Here is a 21,969-nt window from a genome sequence, read left to right as displayed (position 1 = left end):
CTTAAGATCAGTAATACTATTTTTATGCTTTACATTTCCCAAAGATTGTGGATTGTGAAATTTTTATCAAAGGGCTAACACACTATAAAATTCTTTTAAACTCTTGTCGTATAAGGTGGCATTCCCCAGGTGGGAAAATTATAGTCTACAATTTATTAGTCACAGTCATAGCAGTGATCTTTCTGTACAGAAAGGCTCAAACCCATCCAAAGAATTTACAATTACAAGCATATATTCTGAACTTTGTGATTTGGGCCCAGTCCACATATATTCCAGAGACCCACAACCCACTTATACAATGTTTCTGGATATAGTAGCAGGAAGTGAGGCAGGAGCCAGCCACATCCCCAGCTACAGAGGAGAAATTTCCCCATTGATTCTTATTCAGAGATTATTTCATCTCTTCTATTTTACCATAGGTAAAACATTTTTGTCAAAGACCGTCTTAGATTTGGGGACATAGTTGGTATTCCAGAGACCATTGGAATGAACAGAGGTTCCCAATGTTAGGCAATGTTGTTTTCTAAATCTGAGGCTAAATTTTATATGTCCAAAATGAGTTGGATATATGTGCTTATTGATCTCCCATATTCTGAATTATGTCTATGGACAATGACAAAAATGCCACCTGATTTGCGTAATGATCTGCCAACACAGTTCCCTTTGCTTTGTGGAGATTTTACTCTACTAGAAAATTAAAATCCATTGTCTAAAATATTCCATGAATCCCTCAAAGTCTCTCAATTATAATTTAGTGTTTAGTCCTGCATGTTGATGACTCAATTTAATACTCTCATTAGATAGGGTCCATTCTTTAGTAGAAAGGTCATGTTCCAAATAATAGACCATATTTTTAAAGAACTGTAATTTTTCCTTCACAGCCTTGTGATCTTCCACTGCTAGTTTCTGCTGCTCTTCTTCGGGGCTTTTTAGGTCAGGTGAAAGTAAGCATCTTGAAGGAGAATTGAACCTCTTGAGAATGTTGTGTTTTAAATCATTATACAAGTATTGGGAGAAAGATCAGGTGCCTCTGTGAATCCTTGAGACATTCTGTGCAATTATGTTGTTAATTATTTGCGTAGAAGGCAGATAAATATTGACTTTTTATTTACTAGACACTGAAAAAGGGAGCATAGAGGTCTGCAACTGTAAAGTACTTGCATTCAGGTGGATCTGTAGATAGAATAGTATTAGGATTGGTTGCAACTAGAAACCTAGGAATAACGTGCTTATTAATGACCTTCAGTCTTTAACAAATCAGCATCCCCTTCCTTTAGGCTTCTTGACAAGCAATATGGGATATTACAGGTACTAGTACAAGAAATTGTTGTAATTAGAAGGTCATAATTGGCTTTATTCTGTGAAAAAGTTCTGGCTTTAAGGAAGCAGTCTGAGCAATGGTTTGGAAGACCCACGTGAATCTTTATAGAACCCACTTTCCATAATATGCTCCACATTCACAGAACATCTAACTCACAAATGGTCAGATCAAATAAGGGTAAGCCATCTACATTTTCAAGAGTCGTTATTTGGTAAGTTCAGGAAACTCACATGTAGCATGATTGTGAAACTGACTTTCAAGCAATTCCTCTGGAAACCTCTGGAATTTCCAAGAATAACCCTTCAAGTGCACTCAATCTCACAGTTCTTTTTCCGTGAAAGATATCTTCCAAGTAGGTTGGCAGGAGTGTTATCAACAAAGGATACATGAATGTGTTTCCTCCAATGGCCTAATGTGTAGACAAAAACTGAGACATGAGGCAGAAGTAGATTAACTCAAAATACCCCTGACAGCAACAGTCATTACTCCAAGAGACCAAGTACATTTTATTACAGCAGAGTTCAAGGTAGAAGAATAGCATTTCCATCCAGTAGAAATACACATTTTTGTTCTTCTGTGTCTATAGATTATTCTTCTTGTTCTGAAAGTGGTATCAGATTCAATAGCTACCTCGGGAATCAAAAATCAGAGCTTAGTGGCTGGACACTGTGGCTCACGCCTGTAATCCCAGCAGTTTGGGAGGCTAAGGCAGGTGGATCACCTGAGGTCAAGAGTTCAAGACCAACCTGGCCAACATGGTGAAACCCCGTCTCTACTAAAAATACAAAAATTAGATGGACGTGGTGGTGCATGGTGTCACATACCTGTAATCCCAGCTACTCAGGAGGCTGAGGCAGGAGAATCACTTGAACCTTGGAGGTGGAGGTTGCAGTGAGTTAAGATTGTACCACTACACTCCAGCCTGGGCAACAGAGCAAGACTCTATCTCAAAAAAAAAAAAAAAAGAAAGAAAGAAAAGAAAAGAAAGAAAATCAGAGCTTAGTGTATGCTTGCCAAGCAAGGAAGATCCACATCTCAAGAGAGGAGCCTCATGGAACGAAGCTGAATATGATGACAAAGCAGCTTTGTCTAAGAGAGGTAAAAGCCAGGTGTTAGTCTCTGGCTGGCTCTAAAGCAGTTCGTAAAGTCTCTCTTGGGAAAGGCTATTTTTTGTTACCGTGTCGTCAGCCCTATGAGTGTGATCCCCAGTCAGGTCCAGGACACACTCTATCATGTCTTGGCAAGCTCTGGGTCACCCAGCAGGCAAAATCATGCAGGCTTTTTCTTTCACACACTGGCAAATAAAAAGAGCAAGCATCATTCCATGCAAAACTATATATTTTTATGTAAGAAATAAATGCAAAATATACTTCTGCAAGACTACTCAGCAAACTACTAACAGAGGCTGCCTCCCCAGAAGGGCCTGGATGGCAATCAAGGGGCTTGTTTTGTATCTGGTGTTTAACCTCCCACATAGTAAATGCATAGCAAATATTCATTAAGTGAATGCATAAATAAAAGAATAGATATGTTAATGAATGAAAATGTGTTAATGGAATGAAACAATAAAAATATTATTTAGGATGAGTTAGAGTTAAGTAGCAATGCATTGCACGGACAGTTCATTCAAGAAGCTTAGCAGTCGCTAGGGGAGATTGAGGGTCAAGGGAGGTGTTGGGGGGCTTTTATTTCTCACGTCTTATTTTATTTTCCAGGGTTTCCTCATACCTTGATATGTTCTCTCAATAATACCTCTTTGGTCCCCATGACTTTCAAACTGCGTGTCCCTGGGGATGGCCTTGGCCGTAAAAGCATTTTATATTGCGAGCAGAATGCAGACCACAAAAGATCGTCTTGGACCAAGGAAGAAATATCCTCAATGAAACCGAAAGAATTCACCGTCACTCCTGACTGTGGCACCATTCGCCCCCAGGGATTTGCTGCTATCAGGGTAAAGTGCATAGCCTTCCTGCACACACAGCCAAGCAGCTGAGCCTTCAAAATAGCCACTGGGCCCTCATCCCCTCCTGCTGTCCAGTGTCAGCGGGAGGGGATGCCTGTCAATTTACAGGGAAAAGTGAGCCTATAAGGAAATAAACCAGACACAAATACATTGGGCAAAGCAATGGGCACTGCGCCAGTGGCTTTACCTTAATCTAGATGCACTGCCTTCACCACAGGAGTGGATTCTAGGTATTTCTAGTGAAGCCACTGCTATCCAGACAGTACACCCATCGGTAATAATATAAACAGATTTCAGAACTTATTGATACTTAGGTTTATCTTTCCTTCAGACTCAGATCCTTTAGATACCAATATATGGCCACTGTTATGCCAAAGATGATATCCAGTTTATTCAGCTTTGTGATCCAAATCTGGACTTCATTCATGGTGGATGTGGATGTGGTATCACTAACAGTGCCTTATCTTGAGTTCCACAGGAAAAGCCATGAGAATTCAGCTTCCTTATACTGAGGAATACTCATCCTTCCATGTTTTGTCTGCAGTCAGGATAGTGCTTTGCCTTGGTTATGGCCTCACAGTGCCACCAGTGGAATTATTTCACCCTTAACTGTCTTCCCTCTTTTCTTTTGCTGTTGTTGTTTGTTGTTGTTGTTGTTGCTTCCCAAGTATCTCAGGAAGATTTTAAAAGATGTAGCGTCTTGCTAGCAGCCTTCTGCCAAAACCACTTGTTCTTCCTTCTAGCCACAGCCCAGATACATAAACAGGGGGTTACAGTCACACTAGGATTCTCTGTTTCTTTCCAAATCGATGACTTCATCTTCACTTTATTTTTCCTTTATATTTGGAAAAGCTTTCTCCAAGCTCCAGTTTTCCTCCTGATCTGCATTTCAGCCAGGTCTTTGTGGATTCAAATTTAAAGCATCCAGTGATCCCCTCTGCAACTGAAAACATTTTAATTAGTACCAGATACATAATTTATAGATAGAAAAGCCTTAACCCATGCCAGAAGCTGTTTTCTAGACTTGCAACTATCTCTTCCAGTACATATAATTTTGAAGCAATTAAAAATTGTAACAAGGCTTCTGAAAGCCTAAATGTACAGCTTCACAGCAGCAAATAAAAACACAGCGTAAAATGTTCTAAGCCCCCCAACAGCCTCCCTTGACCCTCAGTCTCCCCTAGCAACTGCTAAACTTCTTAAATGAATTGTCTGTGCAATTCATTACTACTTAACTCCAACTTGCTAGAATTGGAATCTAAGTACCAATGAGTTCTGAAATCTGTTTATGTTTTGACCACATTCTATTGTCCTCAAATAGACCTTTCTTTGGAACTTTCTATTTTCTGCTGTAATAAAGAATGTGGGATGGTGGGGGCAAGATTTTGGTAAAGCAGACTAACTGCTTTCTTCCACCATTTTCTGGAACTGGCATGGTTATTGCCACTTATTTTACTGTAAGAGAACTTGAGCTATAGTGTTTTACTAGTATATTACATTTTCATAATTCATATAGCCCAGAAGTGGGGGACAATTTAAATTGCAGTAATTAAAGTTGGCTTGATATTGCTCATCGTTCATGCTTATTTTTCCCTTATGCAGGTATGTGGCTTATTTGACAAAACCCCCTCAGAAATGAGCAAAGCCATTGTACTAAAAGTCATTTGGTTTCTACCCTGGCCTTTGAAAACACCCAGCATGTCCTGACCCCACAATGTAACTTGTTCAACTAAAAATGTAAAATACTATATATCCATAAAGCACTTAGAAACCACACCGATCAGCGTTAGTCCTCCAGGGGCTCCTCTCTCCCCTGCAGAGAGATCGTGCTTTTTAGAAACTCGCCCCGTAGAGAGAACGTGCTTTCTAGAAGAGCAACTTGCCACCTTTTTCTTTCCAGGTGACCTTATGCTCCAACACTGTGCAGAAATACGAGCTCGCACTGGTCGTGGACGTGGAGGGCATTGGAGAAGAGGTGCTGGCGCTCTTAATTACAGCCAGGTATCACTCCCCAACTTGCTCTTCTCCCAAGTCTCCCCTGAGCCTCCAGTCATGGGCTGCCTCCCAGAAGGCAGCTCGCCTGCCAACCCAAGCACACTGGGTTTGTCCTGCCTTCCTGAGAATTCAAATGACAAAGTAGCAAATGTTTCTAACGCACCTTTAGTGGAGATAAGAAGTGTGTGTGTCTTGTAGAACTTAGGCAAAGAATCCTGAGAATAGTGAAGAAATGGGTCAGACCCTCTCTAATGGGTCTGACTTTCAAAGTATGTAACCAGAAAGGTTTTAGCAGGAAGAGGTGAAGAGCTGCTCGTTTTTGTTTTCATCTTTCAACATAGCGCTCCAGAATTATGCAACAGGAAGGTGTTGCTGTCAGTCCTACAGTGGAAGATTGTAGAGCCAAGAGGTCCTTGCCCTGGGACACTGTGGCCGTGACTTGAATTGCAGGATAGGAGTGGGCCCCCAAGATGGGACTCATCTTTAACAATGCATCCTCCTCAGAACCATCTCCAACTCCTCTCTCTTTTTTAGAGAGGCAGCTGGGTTCAAATCCTGGCTCAGCCATTTGTTGACTGTGTCTTTTTGACCAAGCTACAGTCATTGCAGCAGTGCTGATGAGGGTAGTGGTGTCATCGACTAATAATGATGTGATCCTAAGTAAAATCCTGGGGCCGCACTCTTCCCAAAGCAATCGGTGTCCAGATCTGGGACTTTAAGGTGTATGTATGAAAATGCTATATATAGGAAATAGAGAAAATGACTGAGTAAAACTGATAATTATGCTAATATGTCAATCTCTGAAATTCAGATCTCTTGTAAATCTTAGTAAGACATACACTTTAAAGATGGGGCAGATGTGCTGGTTGGTGGGGAGATAACCAACACCATTTCATGTGTCTTGGGCTTGGATGAAGATAAATAACAGTGCAGAAATAACTTAAATTAGGGTTCCCACTGTGTTGCCTTGACCTACTTAGTATTCCTTCAAGACCTAATTTTTTCCTTTGTTTACAAACAGTAAAAACCCTAATGTGGTCCTTTCTATGCCCAGGTTTGCCTTTCAGTCTAGTCCTGCATTTCTTTTCTATGCAGGCTTATTCAGATACTTCCAGCCCCTTTCCCTACAACTATCAATAGGAAATCCTAAATTAAAAAAAAAAAAAAAAGGTCTAAAGAGGCTGTGAGTTTTCTACTTATATTCTGTGACCCAAGTCAAGTAGTATAAGCCCCTCTCAGTCACAGTATTTCAAGCAGTAAAGGATTAGCTTTAAGAAAGTCACTGGGTCAACAGACAACTTCCATTCCAACTAAAAATGAACACTCATGCAAAATCACAAACTTTGGGGTTAAAGAAAGGCTCTTTCATGTCCTTATTTTTGGCATAATCTATAGGAACTACTCACTGACTCTTAAGAGAAGAATTGCTTTTAGAACTGCAGCCTCAAGTAACTCTCCAGAGAGCCAGCAGTGACAGCCTGCCATGATTCTGCCACAGGCTCACTTCCTCTTACTGGGCACTTACCTGGTGCTGGGCTGTGCTCTTCCAACACCCTAAGAAGAGTTTATAACGCCAATATCAGTCCCTAGAATTATCCTCGTTTTACCAATGAGAGAAATGGGACTCTGAGACAGAAAGCAGCTTGCCCAAGGTTGCACAGGTTGTACTTAGTAAGGTCAGTCTTTGAAGCTGGCTCTGCAAATTCAAAAGCTGTTACTCTTCACCATTGCACTATACTGAAACAATGACATAGGGTAGAGTAGACATTGAGAGTCACAGACAGCAAATAAAATCCAAGTCACCTAATAATAGAGCAATGGCAAACACAGGGCTTCAACTCCTCTCTTTCCTGCATACAACCCTCCCTCCCTCTCCCCCCACCTCACCCCCTCCGTGTTGGCACACTGACAACCCTGTCACAGTGCCAGTTCTGGACCAAGCAGCCACCTGAGCCTCTGCATCCAAGACAGCTGTTCTGCATAGGAATTAGCATTATTACTGTGATTTAGATGGTGTGAGCTGTCGCTAGTCCTTAGGGGGCTTTCTGACTGGCCCAAAGTGTCACAGCTACTTAGGACCACATGCTGGTGGCATTGACCCTGTTTGGCATGGAAACAGATTCATTACCCTAAGGATCTTGCGCCATGGCACCCCTTGCCCAAAGAAAGCCAAATATATAAAACAATGGAAATGTGAGTCATTACCCACCAGACAGCTCTTCAAGGAGTTCTGCCTCTAGTCCTTTTTTGATTAAAAAGTGGTGACTGGGGGCTAAGAGACAGGGAAGAGAGGAGGAGAGAAGCTTTGAAAGTGACTAATGTGGTTATTAGAGAAAAACTACTATGTGACACTGACAAATGTATCTCACTTGGGGCTCTATGTTTTCTGTATGTAAACAAGCTCTCTGTTTTGAATTGTGTGATGGGCTTCTGTGAGCAGGTGTGTTGTACCTGCCCTCCACCTAGTCAACACAGAGGTGGACTTTGGGCACTGCTTCCTGAAGTACCCGTATGAGAAAACACTCCAGCTTGCCAATCAAGATGACCTCCCAGGATTCTATGAGGTCCAGCCTCAGGTGAGTTCCTTTCTCCTTCTTCAGTATTAATTCTTCCATTGGGTTCCCTTGATGAGAAAGAGAAATCCCTCTGAAGTGCCACATCCCTGAACACATGACCTTAAGTAATGCTGATTTTTAACCCTTAGATAGTCGTAAGGATGGGGTTATAAAGTCATAGTTGGATTGCTAGCTGCATGCCTGGACAGCTGCAGGTGTAAACTGTTGTTAATTTCCCAGGGAAATTACCCTTGATAAAGAAGGGAAAGTGTCAATTAAGCCAACATGCAGAATTGCACCTGCAAATAATTGCCTGTGAACTAACCATGCATGGGAAATGAGCTAGGAGTTTTCATTATGTCCATGGCTGTGATTTGAATGGCATCAGTAAGTAATGCAATATTTATAAGTAGATTTGTTGGACCAGAAAGCTAGAGACAATACAGGAATAAGAAAGGAGGAATTGTCTCTTGATGTTTTATGAAATGCGTCTGTCCATATGCCACTACGCCCAGTTAGGTGGGAGACTAAGCAGTTAAACACAGGTGGATAAACAATTTTTTAAAAATCTGTGCAGATTAGAGTAATGGAAGGTTACTACTGAGATGCAGTTTACCAAGAATACATTTGGGTATAAAACTCAGTTATATAAGTACAATATTCTAACTAAACTGTATGCACAAATATCATGTGGGGGTTTATTTGGCTACAAAATCAATGGGAGTTAAAACAGCAATATGAAGGTCACAGAACCAAGGCAGGTTTAGGCTCCTGCAGAGAATTACCACATTCAGATAAAGGAAGGAGATAGCTGCTGGTCAGAACACAGCCAGAATTTTGTCTTCAGATGTTGTCATTGTGTTTTTCTAATGGAAACTTGGAAAAAAAGGCATCATGTTCACAGTAACCAAAATGACAATCCATGGCATCTGCAAATCCAGTCATGTGTGTGTTTAATCTGAAACAGAATAAATAGACTTAGCTAGGATAACACAGCTACCTTTCATGAGTCACAGGGCTGTTATGTAAGAGATAAATAGAATGGTTCTATGAGTTTCTCTGAGACAGAACCAGAAGCCAAGGGTGAGGGTGAGGGGAGACAGGGTCTGACACCCACTCAGAAGCGCCACAGCAGGTCAACCCTTCTCAGCGCATGATCATTTCAAGAACTCAGAGTGGAGCCTGCATCTGGGGTCAGGGGGAGTTGCTTCTGCACAGCAGGGCTGGGCATAGGATGAGGCACTTGCCTTGGGCACAGAATTTAAGGGAAAGCCAAGCACTCAGTCAAGATACTTAGTATTTCTATGCCATATTGTAAGAAATCAAAATTAATTCCAAAAAAAATGCATAATGAGCAAGATATCAAAACCTAGGTAAAGAGATCAGTCTGACCTCAGGCTGTCATAAGGCTCGGTGGAGCACTGCGCCACAGGGAGGAGTTAGACTGGGCCATGTTAGGCCAGACCAGATGCAGAGAGACTGTGGTGTACCCCAGGCAGGTGACACCTGTGTGCTCTGTCTTCCTCCCCAGCAGCAGAGGCTCTGGAAAATGGTTCCCAAGATTATACAGTGGCATTTAAAATTTTTTATTTGTGTTCTTGTTGCATAAAAGCTGGTAATATGCTGCAGAACAGGTTTCTGAGAAACACAAATTGGTCAACACTGGACACTTGTTCATTCGTTCATCCATTCATTCATTCCTCACTTTAAAAACTGAGCATATGCTTTGGGTCAAAAAGTGGGCATGTAGAGAGGAGAGGCCCCTGCTGTGTGCTAAGAAGTTGTCAGCGGGACATGCAGGTGGCATGGTGCTGTCCAGTGCATGCTGTGGAAAAGGACTGCACAGGATGCTCCCTGGGGACAGAGGAAAGGTTCCCACCCTAGAGCCCTTGAGGAATGGAGGGAGAATTCAAGAGGAGTGTGCCAGATGGGTTGACGGGAACGGACATTCTAGGAGGAGTCACCACAAGTGCAAAGGATTGGAGGTGAGAAGCAGCATCATGGATTCAGGAAACACTAGCGGCCTCTATTGATAGAGCACAAAGGGCGAGGGAGCCGGGACGATGCGTGAGGGTGCAGAGGGCCAGGTTAAGGAACTTGGAAAGTGGAAAGTGGGCCTTTTCCTTTTCCTAAGGAAAGTGGAAAGCTGTTGCCCTGAACTTATTTGTGTTGTGGATAATTCTGTATCTTGCTGTGTTGGGCACTTTGAATTTTGGGCCTCATGCATACCCCACTTAACCAAACTTCCTTTTGGCCCAATTGGGGTGCTCATCCCCATTTACTGGCTTGAATAATAAGGCATTTCTAAAAGACCTCTATGGACTCAGGAAAACACTTACTTCAAAATAAGCGAATACACTATTTGTTCCATGCTGTGCTGCCCTTACCCCTCTGGTTTTCTCTCCCCCAGGTGTGTGAGGAGGTGCCTGCTGTGCTGCTTTCCAGCCCCACCCCTAGTGGGGTCATCCCACCTAGCAGCACCATCCACATACCACTGGCCCTGGAGACCCAGGTCACTGGAGAACACAGATCCACGGTTTACATCTCGATCTTTGGGAGCCAGGATCCCCCTCTGGTGAGAGTCCATTTTCAGAACTGCAGTTGAAATTGCTGTGCTTCTTCTCAAACATTTTGAGCTTTCTCATTTAAGGCCCACACCGTATTCACATATGTCCCAGTTTCTTGGAGTTGTAGGGTTTTATGTTTTTACTATGCAATGGTAAAATACCAGTGCAATGTGACTTTATGGAATCTGTTTGTGGCTACATCTAATAGAAGCAGTGTTTTATAGCAATCATCCTTAAACCTAACAGGATACCAGGAGTCTCTCTCTGTCTCTCTCTCTCTCTCTCTCTCTCTCACACACACACACACACACACACACACACACACACACACACTCCATTAGACCCTTCTCTAATCCTTTTATTTTTTTATTTTTTTATTTTTTTTGAGACAGAGTCTTGCTCTGTCCCCCAGGCTGGAGTGCAGTGGTGTGATCTCGGCTCACTGCAAGCTCCGTCTCCCAGGTTCCTGCCATTCTCCTGCCTCAGCCTCCCGAGCAGCTGGGACTACAGGCGCCGCCACCACGCCCGGCTAATTGTTTTGTATTTTTAGTAGAGACGGGGTTTCACCATGTTAGCCAGGATGGTCTCGATCTCCTGACCTCGTGATCCGCCTGCCTCGGCCTCCCAAAGTGCTGGGATTACAGGTGTGAGCCACCGCGCCCAGCCTCTCTAATCCTTTTAAATCAGAATCTCCAAGGGGAGGAAGCCAGCACATCTGTACAGGAGTCAGCACATCTGTATGTTTAATAAGCTCCTTGGTTGTTCCTGGTGCAAAGCTAGGTTTGGGTATCACTGGTTTGTCACCTATGGGCTGGGAGATCAGTTTCTTTCACTGTTCGCCTGAGTTTTTCTTGTATATTGACTTGACTTATGGCTCATATTAGCCTACTCAAGTCAAGCTGTTAAGAGAAATAGTCTCTCCAAGAGGAAGAGGGATTCATGGAAAGCTCTCCACTGCTTAGGCTGAGTTGAAGGATAAACATTGAATCCTACAGGAGGTTGCCCAACAGGCTCTGTATTCCTAGACATGTGGTTTTCTTGGGAACTAGTGATGTCACCTTACATTTCTTTGACGTGACTCTGAGTGCTTAGAGAGCGTAAAACACTAGGATTTTGCTTTTATCTCTTCCATATAAGATGCCATAGATAAGCCACCTAACTTATAAAGCAGCATCACCAAGGTAGGCCAACCCCAAAACATGCCACCAGTTCAGGTCCCCCACGAGGCTCACTGTTCCCCTCCCCTACCCTCCTGCACAGATGCAGCCCATGAGAGGGTAGCTTGCTGAGCAGCCAGAACTCTGTGAAAGAAAAGGGCCACCTTCCTCAGGCAGACACAGTGCCTGGCTCAAGGGACAGGGAGAAGAGAGCAGAGCAAAGTGGATTTCAATCTCCAACCCTCACAACTATGTGCAGTGGCCCTGCCCTACCACACCACTTGTAAAGCAACAGAACTGGAACTCAAACCCAGCCACAGTGCTGACCCTTAACCCTGTACTAAGTGTTGTTGAGGCTGGAGTGCTGTGTGGGATGGAGGGGACCCAGAATCTGGTTTCCCCTCAGTGCATAGCTCTGGGCTGACCTGGGAAGCTGCACATCCTTTCTGGGGAGGAAATCCAGGCTGGATTCACAAGTCTGACCAGCATGGCCCTCGCTATGTCCCTGAGACCACAGCACACCAGTGGGAAGGGGCGCCAGTTCTCATAAGCATCCTCTTATGCCCTTGCTTTTTATTGAAGGAATGGCTAAAAGTGGCTAGCCATTTCCAGCTGTTCCAGTGTTCTTTCTCTCTGGCGGAACTCAGGTATGTCACTTAAAGAGCACTGGAGAAGGCCCAGTTATCTATGTCCATCCCAATCAAGTGGACTTTGGCAGTATCTACGTCCTAAAAGACTCTTCCAGGATTCTCAACCTATGCAACCAGTCCTTCATTCCTGCATTTTTCCGGGCATGCATGGTAAGTCACGGGACATGATAAAACACAGCTTTGGCTTATAGGCAATGGCCCTATTTTTGCAACATGTCTTTGAAAATGATCACCAGAAGCAGAGATTTGCATGGTTACGTTGTTGCATTAAACCACGTCATTCCCATCCCCAATTCTTGTTTATTATAATGAATTATTAACATAATTTATGCATCAATTAATAATTTTGTTGATTAAGGGATGCCTTAGCTTAAGGGATACCTATTATAATACTTTTGTTGATTAAGAAACACAGTGTGCATGTGTTTTGGTAAACAGGCAAGTATAATCAATAGAATCCCAGTTCAGGAAGATGCTTCAGAGGTCAACAAGCTCCTCTCCTGGACTGTACCTAAGCCCAGCTCCAGCCCTCAAAAAAAACACTTTTTAGATGTCTCTTTAACTAAAAGTGCTGCCTTTAATTTGAGTCCTTTTGGCTACAAATGTGTTGGTGTGTTTATTCTATTTTTGTTCTCTTTTCCTTCTAGCAGTATTTTAAGGTAGTTTGTAAGGATGTGTGAAATACAGGAGAGTATTCACCAAAAACAGAAATTAAAGTAAACAGCAAAGACAGATACAAAATAGATGTAAAATGGTTTTAGAAATCATTTTGTCTCATTTTTATGTACAGTTGACCCTTGAACAATGTGAGGATTAGGGACACCAAACCCCCACGCAGTTGAAAATTCACATATAACTTTTTTAAAAAACTTTTATTTTAGTTTCAGGGGGTACATGTGTAGGTTTGTTACATAGGTAAATTGTATGTTACAGGTTTGGTGTACAGATTATTTTATCACCCAGGTAATAAGCATAGTATCCAAAAGGTAGTTTTTATATTTTCTCTTCCTCCCACCTTTCACCCTCAAATAGGTCCCAGTGTCTCTTGTTCCCTTCTTTGTGTGATATTTGGTTTTCTGTTCCTGCGTTAATTTGCTTAGGATAATGGCCTCCAGCTCCATCCGTATTGCTGCAAAGGACATGATTTCATTCCAGACACATAGACCAATGCAACAGAATAGAGAGCCCAGAAATAATGCCACACAGCCTGCAACCATTTTATCTTCAACAAAGTTGACAAAAGCAATGGGGAAAATATTCTCTATTCAATAAATGGCATTTGGATAATTGGCTAGTCATATGCAGAAGATTGAAACTAGACCCCTTCCTCACACCATATGCAGAAATCAACTCAAGATGGATGAAAGACTTACACGTAAAACCTAAAACTATAAAAATCCTGGAAGATAGACCGGGCGCGGTGGCTCAAGCCCGTAATCCCAGCACTTTGGGAGGCCGAGACGGGCGGATCACGAGGTCAGGAGATCGAGACCATCCTGGCTAACCCGGTGAAACCCTGTCTCTACTAAAAAATACAAAAAAAACTAGCCGGGCGAGGTGGCAGGCGCCTGTAGTCCCAGCTACTGGGGAGGCTGAGGCAGGAGAATGGCATTAACCCAGGAGGCGGAGCTTGCAGTGAGCCAAGATCTGGCCACTGCACTCTAGCCCGGGTGACAGAGCGAGACTCTGTCTCAAAAAAAAAAAAAATCCTGGAAGATAACCTAGGAAATACCATTCTGCACACGGCCCCTGGCAAAGATTTTATGACAAAGATTCTAAAAGCAATTACAACAAAAACAAAAATTGACAAGTGGGTCCTAATCAAAGAGCTTCAGCACAGCAAAAGAAACATATAACTTTTGACCTCTCAAAAACTTACTGCTAACAGCCTACTGTTGACCAGAAGCCTTTCCAATAGCAGTCTATTAACACATATTTTGTATGTTATATGTATCACATACTGTATTCTTACAATAAAGTAAGCTAGAGAAAAGAAATGTTATTAAGAAAATCATAAGGAAGCAAAAATATACTTATTCATTAAGTGCAGGTAGATCATCATGAAGATCTTCATCCTCATCATCTTCACATTGAGTAGACTGAGGAGGAGGAGGGAGAAAAGGGGTTGGTCTTACTGTCCCATGGGTGGCAGAGGTGGAAGAAAATCCACATATAAGTGGACCAATGCAGTTCAAACTCCTGTTGTTCAAGGGTCAACTGTATTTCGTAATGACGTTTAGACCTGCTTGTCTTCTATAAGCTAATTTTTACTTTTTTTGCACAAGAACAGACATGAAATGATGGGGGTTTTGTAGAGTTTAGGAATTTCTAATTCAATAATTGAAAGTATTCTTGATTTTGGAAATAGTTTTCTGAATTTAAATATAAAATGTTTAATTGTATAGCCTTCTGCCTATCATCAAATTATTGCATTTGAATGAGAACGAACATTTAGTTTCAGCATTTGTCAGGTATTTCTGAATAATCAAGTATTATTAATTTCATAAAATTTAAGGAATGTTATTTTCTGCTGACTTGTGACAGCTTACCAGACACATTGGTCCCAATTAGCAGCCATTTATCATCATTATTTATTTTTAATATCATCTATCTTTACTCATTATGAAGGCAGCCACATTCACATACAGTCACTGGTCTTTTTAATAGAGGTTTTCACACAACCCCAATCATGCTGTAGCACTGTGTGAATCTCATGTAAAGAATATTGTTTCATAATGTTTAAAGAAAAATCCTATAGAAAAGACATTTTTGCTAGTCTTTATCCAATTAGTTAATTGATATGTTTGGTAGAAAGCACAGGGTACTGCTTAGGAAGTGTTGCTTCCTGGTTCAGTGTTGAGTTGATGCTGGGAGAGGAAGAGTCAATCTCTGTCCAGTGAGCTGAGATGGCACCACTGCACTCCAGCCTGGGTGACAGAGCGAGACTCCGTCTCAAAAAAAAAAAGAAAGAAAACAAAAATGGAAAAAAAGAAAAGTGGTTTCAACTCCAAGTAGTTCTCATAGGGGAAAATTAAACTCTTATTTCAGCTGAGATTTTTGTTGGATGTCCTAGTAAATATGATATGTATTAACGTTATAAAAATTGAATTATGCTAATTTGAAATTAACTACAGTGGAAGGAAACTGAAAAATTTCAACTTGATGTACAGTACCAAACCTTCAAACACATTCTTACAGGAATTACTAAGCATTAGGAGAGAGCTTCAATTAATAGTTTATTCCCCAAGCCTATTACAAATTCAGGTGCTGGAAGTTCTTCTCTTTTCTTGTTGGATGCTGTGACAGGAGGGGCCATTCTCTCTCCTCTTTTGGCCATGGGTGAATGTCAGCCCTTCCCAGATGTGGCAGTCACTGTCAGCCACCTGTCACACTCAGCCTCATGTGTGGCCACACAGCACAGCACCACAGTGATTAGATTCACCCTTCACATGAAGCGTCTGTTTGTTATCAGCCAGAGGTGTCAGGAGATGGGAAGCTGGAAGCCTACCTCCACAGTGATGTTAGAAAATAAATGACACTTAGAGCAATTTGTAATTTCTCAGAAACAAACACTATACAGAAAAAAATGATTTTTAAAAACACCTGGGACCTCTTCATATAGTATGGAAGGAAGAAACAGTGAAGATTATGTTTTTTATATTCCATTAAAAATTTATTTTAAGTGTAAAAAAAAGTTGATTAGTACAAGGAAGAGTATTTTGTGACCTGGAGCAGTAGGCTCTCCTTTGCTTTGGAATGCCTGTGCCTGGAATATCAGCCTCCACCAACAGTTCCCAGCAGGCTGACTTATTTGGAACAATCGAATAAGGCACCTCTGGTTTGGAGGAGAGAAAAAAAAAGTCAGAATGTGAGAATGGAGAATGGAAATGCCCTGTTGGCAGGAGAATGTGGACTCTGCTTGTATGCAGGGAGCTCTGCCAGGGAGAGAGACTTTCCCCTCCCTGTGAGCGGCGGAAATAAGGGTGCGGATGCAGCAGTGCCCCAGGGCCCTAGGGACCTCAGCACTGGGCTGGAGGACAGATGCCTCCTTTTAATGGGTGCCCCTTGCTAGGCAGAGGAAGTGCCTTGCTCGGCACTTGTTTGGAAGCATCTGGAATCATTTTCTTTTTGCTCTTGGCTCTAATTCAGCCTTGGCTACCTTTAGCTCAAACCTTGGGTCCAGATGTCAGTGCCACCTTGGGACTCAGATGGCACCAAGACATCTTTGTAGCGGCCTTCTGCCTCCGTGATCTGCAGGGAAAGGTCATTGTAAAGAGATACTTAGAATTCCTGGATTCAGGAAATAGGAATTCAGATGCCTCATCCAAGCATGGTTCTTTTAAAACACTTATTTTTCTTTGTCACTTGCCACAGCCATACACAGTGATACGGCAGCAAGGGAGAATTATTGGGCTTTCAAAGCTTCTTCAGACCCTCAGCCACTGGGTTATTTCCTCATTTAAGTAGGGACCCGCTTTCTATATGTATTTGTTGATGTGTCTGTCTCCTTTAAATGACAGTAGTCTCTGCACTGACTTTCCAGCACTTAGCAGCTGGCTTAACAATTATAATGATGACAATATGGTGACACTAAGTTAATTCTGACTAGCATCTATTTCATTCTACCTATTTGTCACTTTATATACAGTATTTCATTTACTACAATTCTGTGAGAAAATACTGTTATTATCCCTTTTTAACCGGGTAGAAATAGGTTAAGTTAATTGCCACAACTTGTAAGTGACAGGCCTGGTTCTGGCGGCAGTGGTCTGACTTCCGATTCCTTCTCTTTTCCTCTGTGCTAATGAACTGCCTAACTTTACCCCAGCAGTGATTATGAAAAGGGACTTGGAAATGGTGAAAGGAGCCTGGTTTCATGTTCATAAATGACCCTTTAAGGTAGACACACCTAGAGGAGTAGGATTTGTTAAAAGGGCAGGAGAAGAAATTACGGAGTATTTCTGAAGTAGAGAAAAGGACTGGATACACTTCATTTTATGCAGAGAGGTGTTGAAATGTACATATACAAATTATCTCCACAATGCCATTTTTCAGCCAACCAAAATTCCTTCAATTGTATATCTGAAATAAAGACACATAATTTACTTTTTCACTTTCTTTTTTATCCTTTGTGGTATAACATAGAGCATTTAGTTATGTATGTAAATGTGTGTAAAAATTCTTCACTAGTATAGCTAGTAGAAGTTTAAAATTCAAAGTTATGTCCCCTACTTTAACAAAAGAAATAGAGAAACTCAGAAAGAAATTGGCTGGCAGGCATTTAACATCAAGGGAGATTGTCAGTGCCGGACTCTATCCATTTTCGGAGAGTGAAAATTGTGGCTATTACCAGAGAGCTCATTTTAAACTTCTTGTAGCAACTGGTCTGTAGAAAACTGCAGCTATGCCTCGTACACTGCATCACCCCTGCATGGAGCTCACTGTAGATCTGAAACTCTGTCTTCTCCTTGGGGAATTGACTGTATTAGAAGATTCCATGCTAGAGACATTTCTAATGGACAAACACTAAGACTCCAGGGCCTTTTGACAGATGACATCATTAAGCTATTCCACCCCACACTGTGTGTGAAGAGGAGATAGAATGGGCTGTTTCTCAGGCTTCAATGAGTAGATTAGCTCTGCCCTCTAAATTGTTACATCTGTGGAGGGAAATGATGAGGAAAAGGCATAAGGAAAAGGAAAGAAACGTACATGAATCAGAGACCAACTACAGTTGTTAAGCCTCCTTATATTCTTTTTGTTTCTGATGGATTTTACAAAATAGTAGCTTTGTTTCCTAAGATGTATTTACAGTATACTATTTAGTTTTTAGCTCACAGCCCAGCTCTTGTGTTAATGTGATTCATGCCTAGCACGTGCTGTGTTCTCAACACATACCCACCCGCCTTAAGGTCTGCAATGTCCTCATTCAGCAGATCAGATAACCGAGATTCTTCTGGTTAAGAGAATTGGCCAAGGTTGCATGATAAAAGTCAGTCATCACTCAGCTTCTCTACATTTGAGTCTATTTTCTGTCTGTTCCACCATAGAATTATTTAATTCTGGAGGTCAGACACTATGTATATGAAACATATTTTAATACAGAAAAAATCAAGAGATATACTTGACATAAAAATTAACACATGTTAATCTTTCCCCACATTTATTTGCCTCAGATCCTTTACTTAAAGAAATCAAATATTAATGTTAATGTCCATGGAGCTCCATAGATTCTCCTTGCCAGTCCTATGTCCTTTCTCTCTGCCCAGAGGCAACCGTATCATGAATTTGATGTGTGTCCAAGCCATGTCTTTATATTTTATTACATAACATATATTATATGTATTCATAAATACTATATTGTGACATTTTGTTGCTTCTAAAATGTATGTAAATCATATCACTGCATGTGACATTCTGCAGCTTATTTTTCAGGCTCAAAATTATGTTTCCAACATCTATCCATGTTAATGCCTATACATCTAGTTATTTCATTTTAGTTGCTGTGCATACTCCATTTACCATTTATTATGTTTATTTCTTTGCCTACTTGTTGACAATTGGGTTACTATAACAATGCTGCAGTGAATAGAATACTTGTCTCCTTGTGTACACAGGCAAGAGTTTTTGGGTGTACGCAAATAGGGAGTATATCTAGGAGTGGAATTTGTTGCCTCTTCAGGTAGGTACATTTTCGGCCTCATTAGATCTTGCCAAATTACTCTCCAAAGTGATTATATCAATGTGCCCTTCCAGGAGGGTTTGAGGTATCTATTTATGTAGTGGCTAAAACTTAGTGTGGTCTGACTCAAGTTCTTGTCAGTCTGAACATGAAATGATATCTTATTGTAGTTTTAATTTGTATATCCCTTATTAATATTACTTATTACTGTTTCATTCAGGTGTCCTCTTCTGTCAGTTATCTATTATCAATTATTTGTTTATAGATGTTATATATTGTGGATACTAGCCCTTTCTTTGTAATGAAGTTTTGGATTTTTTAAAGATATTTTTAGTTTTGATGTCAATGTTATGAATCCTTTTCTTCACTGTATCTGTTTTCTTTCTTCTTTCTCTTTCTCTCTCTCTCTCTCTCTCTCTCTCTCTCTCTCTCCCCCCCCCCCCCCCCCTTCTTTGTTTCCTTCTTTTCTTACTTTCGTTTTTTTTTCAGGTTCTTATCCTGTCACCCAGGCTGGAGTGCAGTGGCACAATCACAGCTCACTGCAGACTTCCACCTCCCAGGTTCAAACCATCCTCCCACCTCAGCCACCAAGTAGCCGGGACTATAGGCACACGCCACCATGCCCTGCTAAGTTTTGTAAATTTTGAAGAGATGGGGTTTCATCATGTTGCCCAGGCTGGTCTCAAACTCTTGGGTTCAAGCAATCCACCCACCTCAGCCAGTGCTGGGATTACAAGTGTGAGCCACTGCGGCCAGCCATATCTGTTTTCTATGTGTGGTTTAGGAAATCCATCCCTGTCCTCCTTTTTGAATAGGTTTCGACTCTTACTTTTCATGCCTTTAATCCAGCTAAGTTTATTTTTTTATCTAAGGCAAGTAAAGTCTGTTTTTTTCATGAAGAAAGCCATTCATCCTATCACCAGTTCTTGCTACTCTTTCCTTTTTTCATGCATTAATATTGCTTCCTCTGTTATGCTTCAAACTTCATATGTGCCTAGGTAGGTTTCTGAGCTTTCTGTTATATTCCATTTATCTATCTCAGTATCACTATCCTTACTGTCTTAAAAGCTACAGCTTAATAATAACAATAATAACACTTGTTATATATCAGGCACTGTTCTAAGTCCTTTTGTATGTATTATTTTACATGATTCTCAACAACTTAATTAGGTAGATTTTATTATTATCTCTATTTTACCAATGTGGAAAATGAGGCACAGGGATGATAAATAAGTAGCTCAAATTTGCACACCTAGAAAATAAACACTGGAACTTTACTATGAATATCTACTAGGATTTCTTTTATGTCCTTTAATTAAGGCTTATAATTTTCTTCATAAAGGTCTTAAACGTCCTTTGTCATCTCTCCTAAGTTCCTTTTTGTGAATGGTACCTTTTTGGCATTGCATTTTCTAACTAGATAATAATTTATAGGAACACTATTGAATTTTCTTGTATCAGCTTTCAATCTTGCCACACATCTCTTCATTGGTTCTGTTTGTAGATTTTTATCTGCAAGTTTCCTTTCCAATCCTTAATTCTTTGCTGCTTTTTCCTGACTCATTGCATGAGATAGGCTTTTCAATGCAATGCTGAATAGTAGAGGTTATATAAGACATCTCTGTCTTATTCCCCACATTAATCAAAAAGCCTCAAATGTTTCATTTTAAGCATAACATCTCTTATAGACTTTTGGTAAATGCCTATGTCACATTAAGAAAGTTCTAATCGTTTCTTATTTGTTGTCATTAACACATGCTGAAATGTAATGCATTTCCTGTATCTATTCAGATGATTTATAGCTTTTTTTCCTTACCTGTTAATATAACAAATTCAATTAACAGATTCTCTGGTTGTGAATCACTTTTACATTCCTGGGGTGAATCCAACCAACCATAACATACTATTATTCAAGTATGCTATTGATATAATTGCTATCATATTACTTACATTTTTGCATTTGTTGTTTTACATTTTTTATGTTACATTTCCCTGGTTTTGATATCAAGAATACTGCATTCTTATCATGTGAGTTATCCTTACCTCTTTTTTTCATCTTTGGAAAAGATCTTATATAATCATTATATAAAGTAGGATCCATTGCTTAATGATAAAACCATTTAGTCTCAGGATCCTGGTGTGTCTATGGATGTTAGGAGATTAATGGAAATGTATGGAAATTGTGACTAATGAATGATTTTCCATAATGACTATTCAGATTTAAATTTTTCTAGACTTTTTAAAATTTTATCAAAGTTTGCAAATGTATTGGTATAAAATTATTCCAAATACTGTCTTATGATTTAAAATGGTAAAAAACATGGAGGAAATTTAAATGCATATTACCAACTGAAAGAAGCCAACCTGAAAAGGCTACATATGTATGATTCCAATTATATGACATTCTGGAAAAGGCAAAACTATGGAGACAGTAAAAAGATTAGTGCTTGCCAGAGATTAGTGGGAGGGATAGATGAATAGGCAGAGCACAGGAGAATTTTTGCCCTGTGAGTCTATTCTGTATCACTCACTAGTTACCAAAATAGTTGGTTGATTTTTTTCTTCTTTTATTTCTTGTATTTCTCTGCTTTTTTTGTGGTTATGTTTCTTTTTACTAAATTATGTCTTTCTAATGCTAGAGGTCCGTAGTTTATGATGCTTGGTTTAGCTGAGCATATGATTCTGTTTGATGGTTTTTCTCTTTTCTTTCCACTCTTTGAAGATTGACCTCTGGCATTAATTGTTGGTGATAAAAATTTTGCTGTTAGTCTGATTATTGTTCCTTTATAAGGAACTTGTCTTTTCTCATTAGTTTCTCTTAAGATTGTGTTTTTATCCTTGATTTTCTTAAATTTTCTCTTTAATGTATCAGAGGATTTGAGCCTTAAATTCTGGAATGTCTCAGCCATTATCTCTTCAAATGTTTCTTCTCTGACATTCTTTCTGTTACCTTCATTAAGAAAACATACACATGCACACACACACACACCAGTGTGTGTATATTATATATATATATATATATATTCTTGTACTATCCTACATGTCTATTTTTATTTTACTTCTTTTTTTTTTTTTTTTT

General features: G+C 40.5%; 1 protein-coding gene across 1 annotated transcript in view; it reads left to right on the top strand.

The window, feature by feature from the left end:
• The window catches only part of HYDIN (HYDIN axonemal central pair apparatus protein), a 442,332-nt gene that overhangs the window by 173,032 nt on the left and 247,331 nt on the right, over nt 1-21,969 (top strand). The window contains exons 14-18 of the mRNA XM_017868754.1: nt 3,037-3,272; nt 5,185-5,285; nt 7,720-7,855; nt 10,245-10,409; nt 12,206-12,358. Of these exons, the coding sequence (XP_017724243.1) occupies nt 3,037-3,272; nt 5,185-5,285; nt 7,720-7,855; nt 10,245-10,409; nt 12,206-12,358 (791 nt within the window). The remainder of the gene's footprint in view (nt 1-3,036; nt 3,273-5,184; nt 5,286-7,719; nt 7,856-10,244; nt 10,410-12,205; nt 12,359-21,969) is intronic.

Source organism: Rhinopithecus bieti, unplaced genomic scaffold (assembly GCF_001698545.2).
Source record: "Rhinopithecus bieti isolate Rb0 unplaced genomic scaffold, ASM169854v2 scaffold_2574, whole genome shotgun sequence".
Taxonomy (NCBI): Eukaryota; Metazoa; Chordata; class Mammalia; order Primates; family Cercopithecidae; genus Rhinopithecus; species Rhinopithecus bieti.
This window is presented reverse-complemented; position numbering and strand designations above follow the sequence as displayed.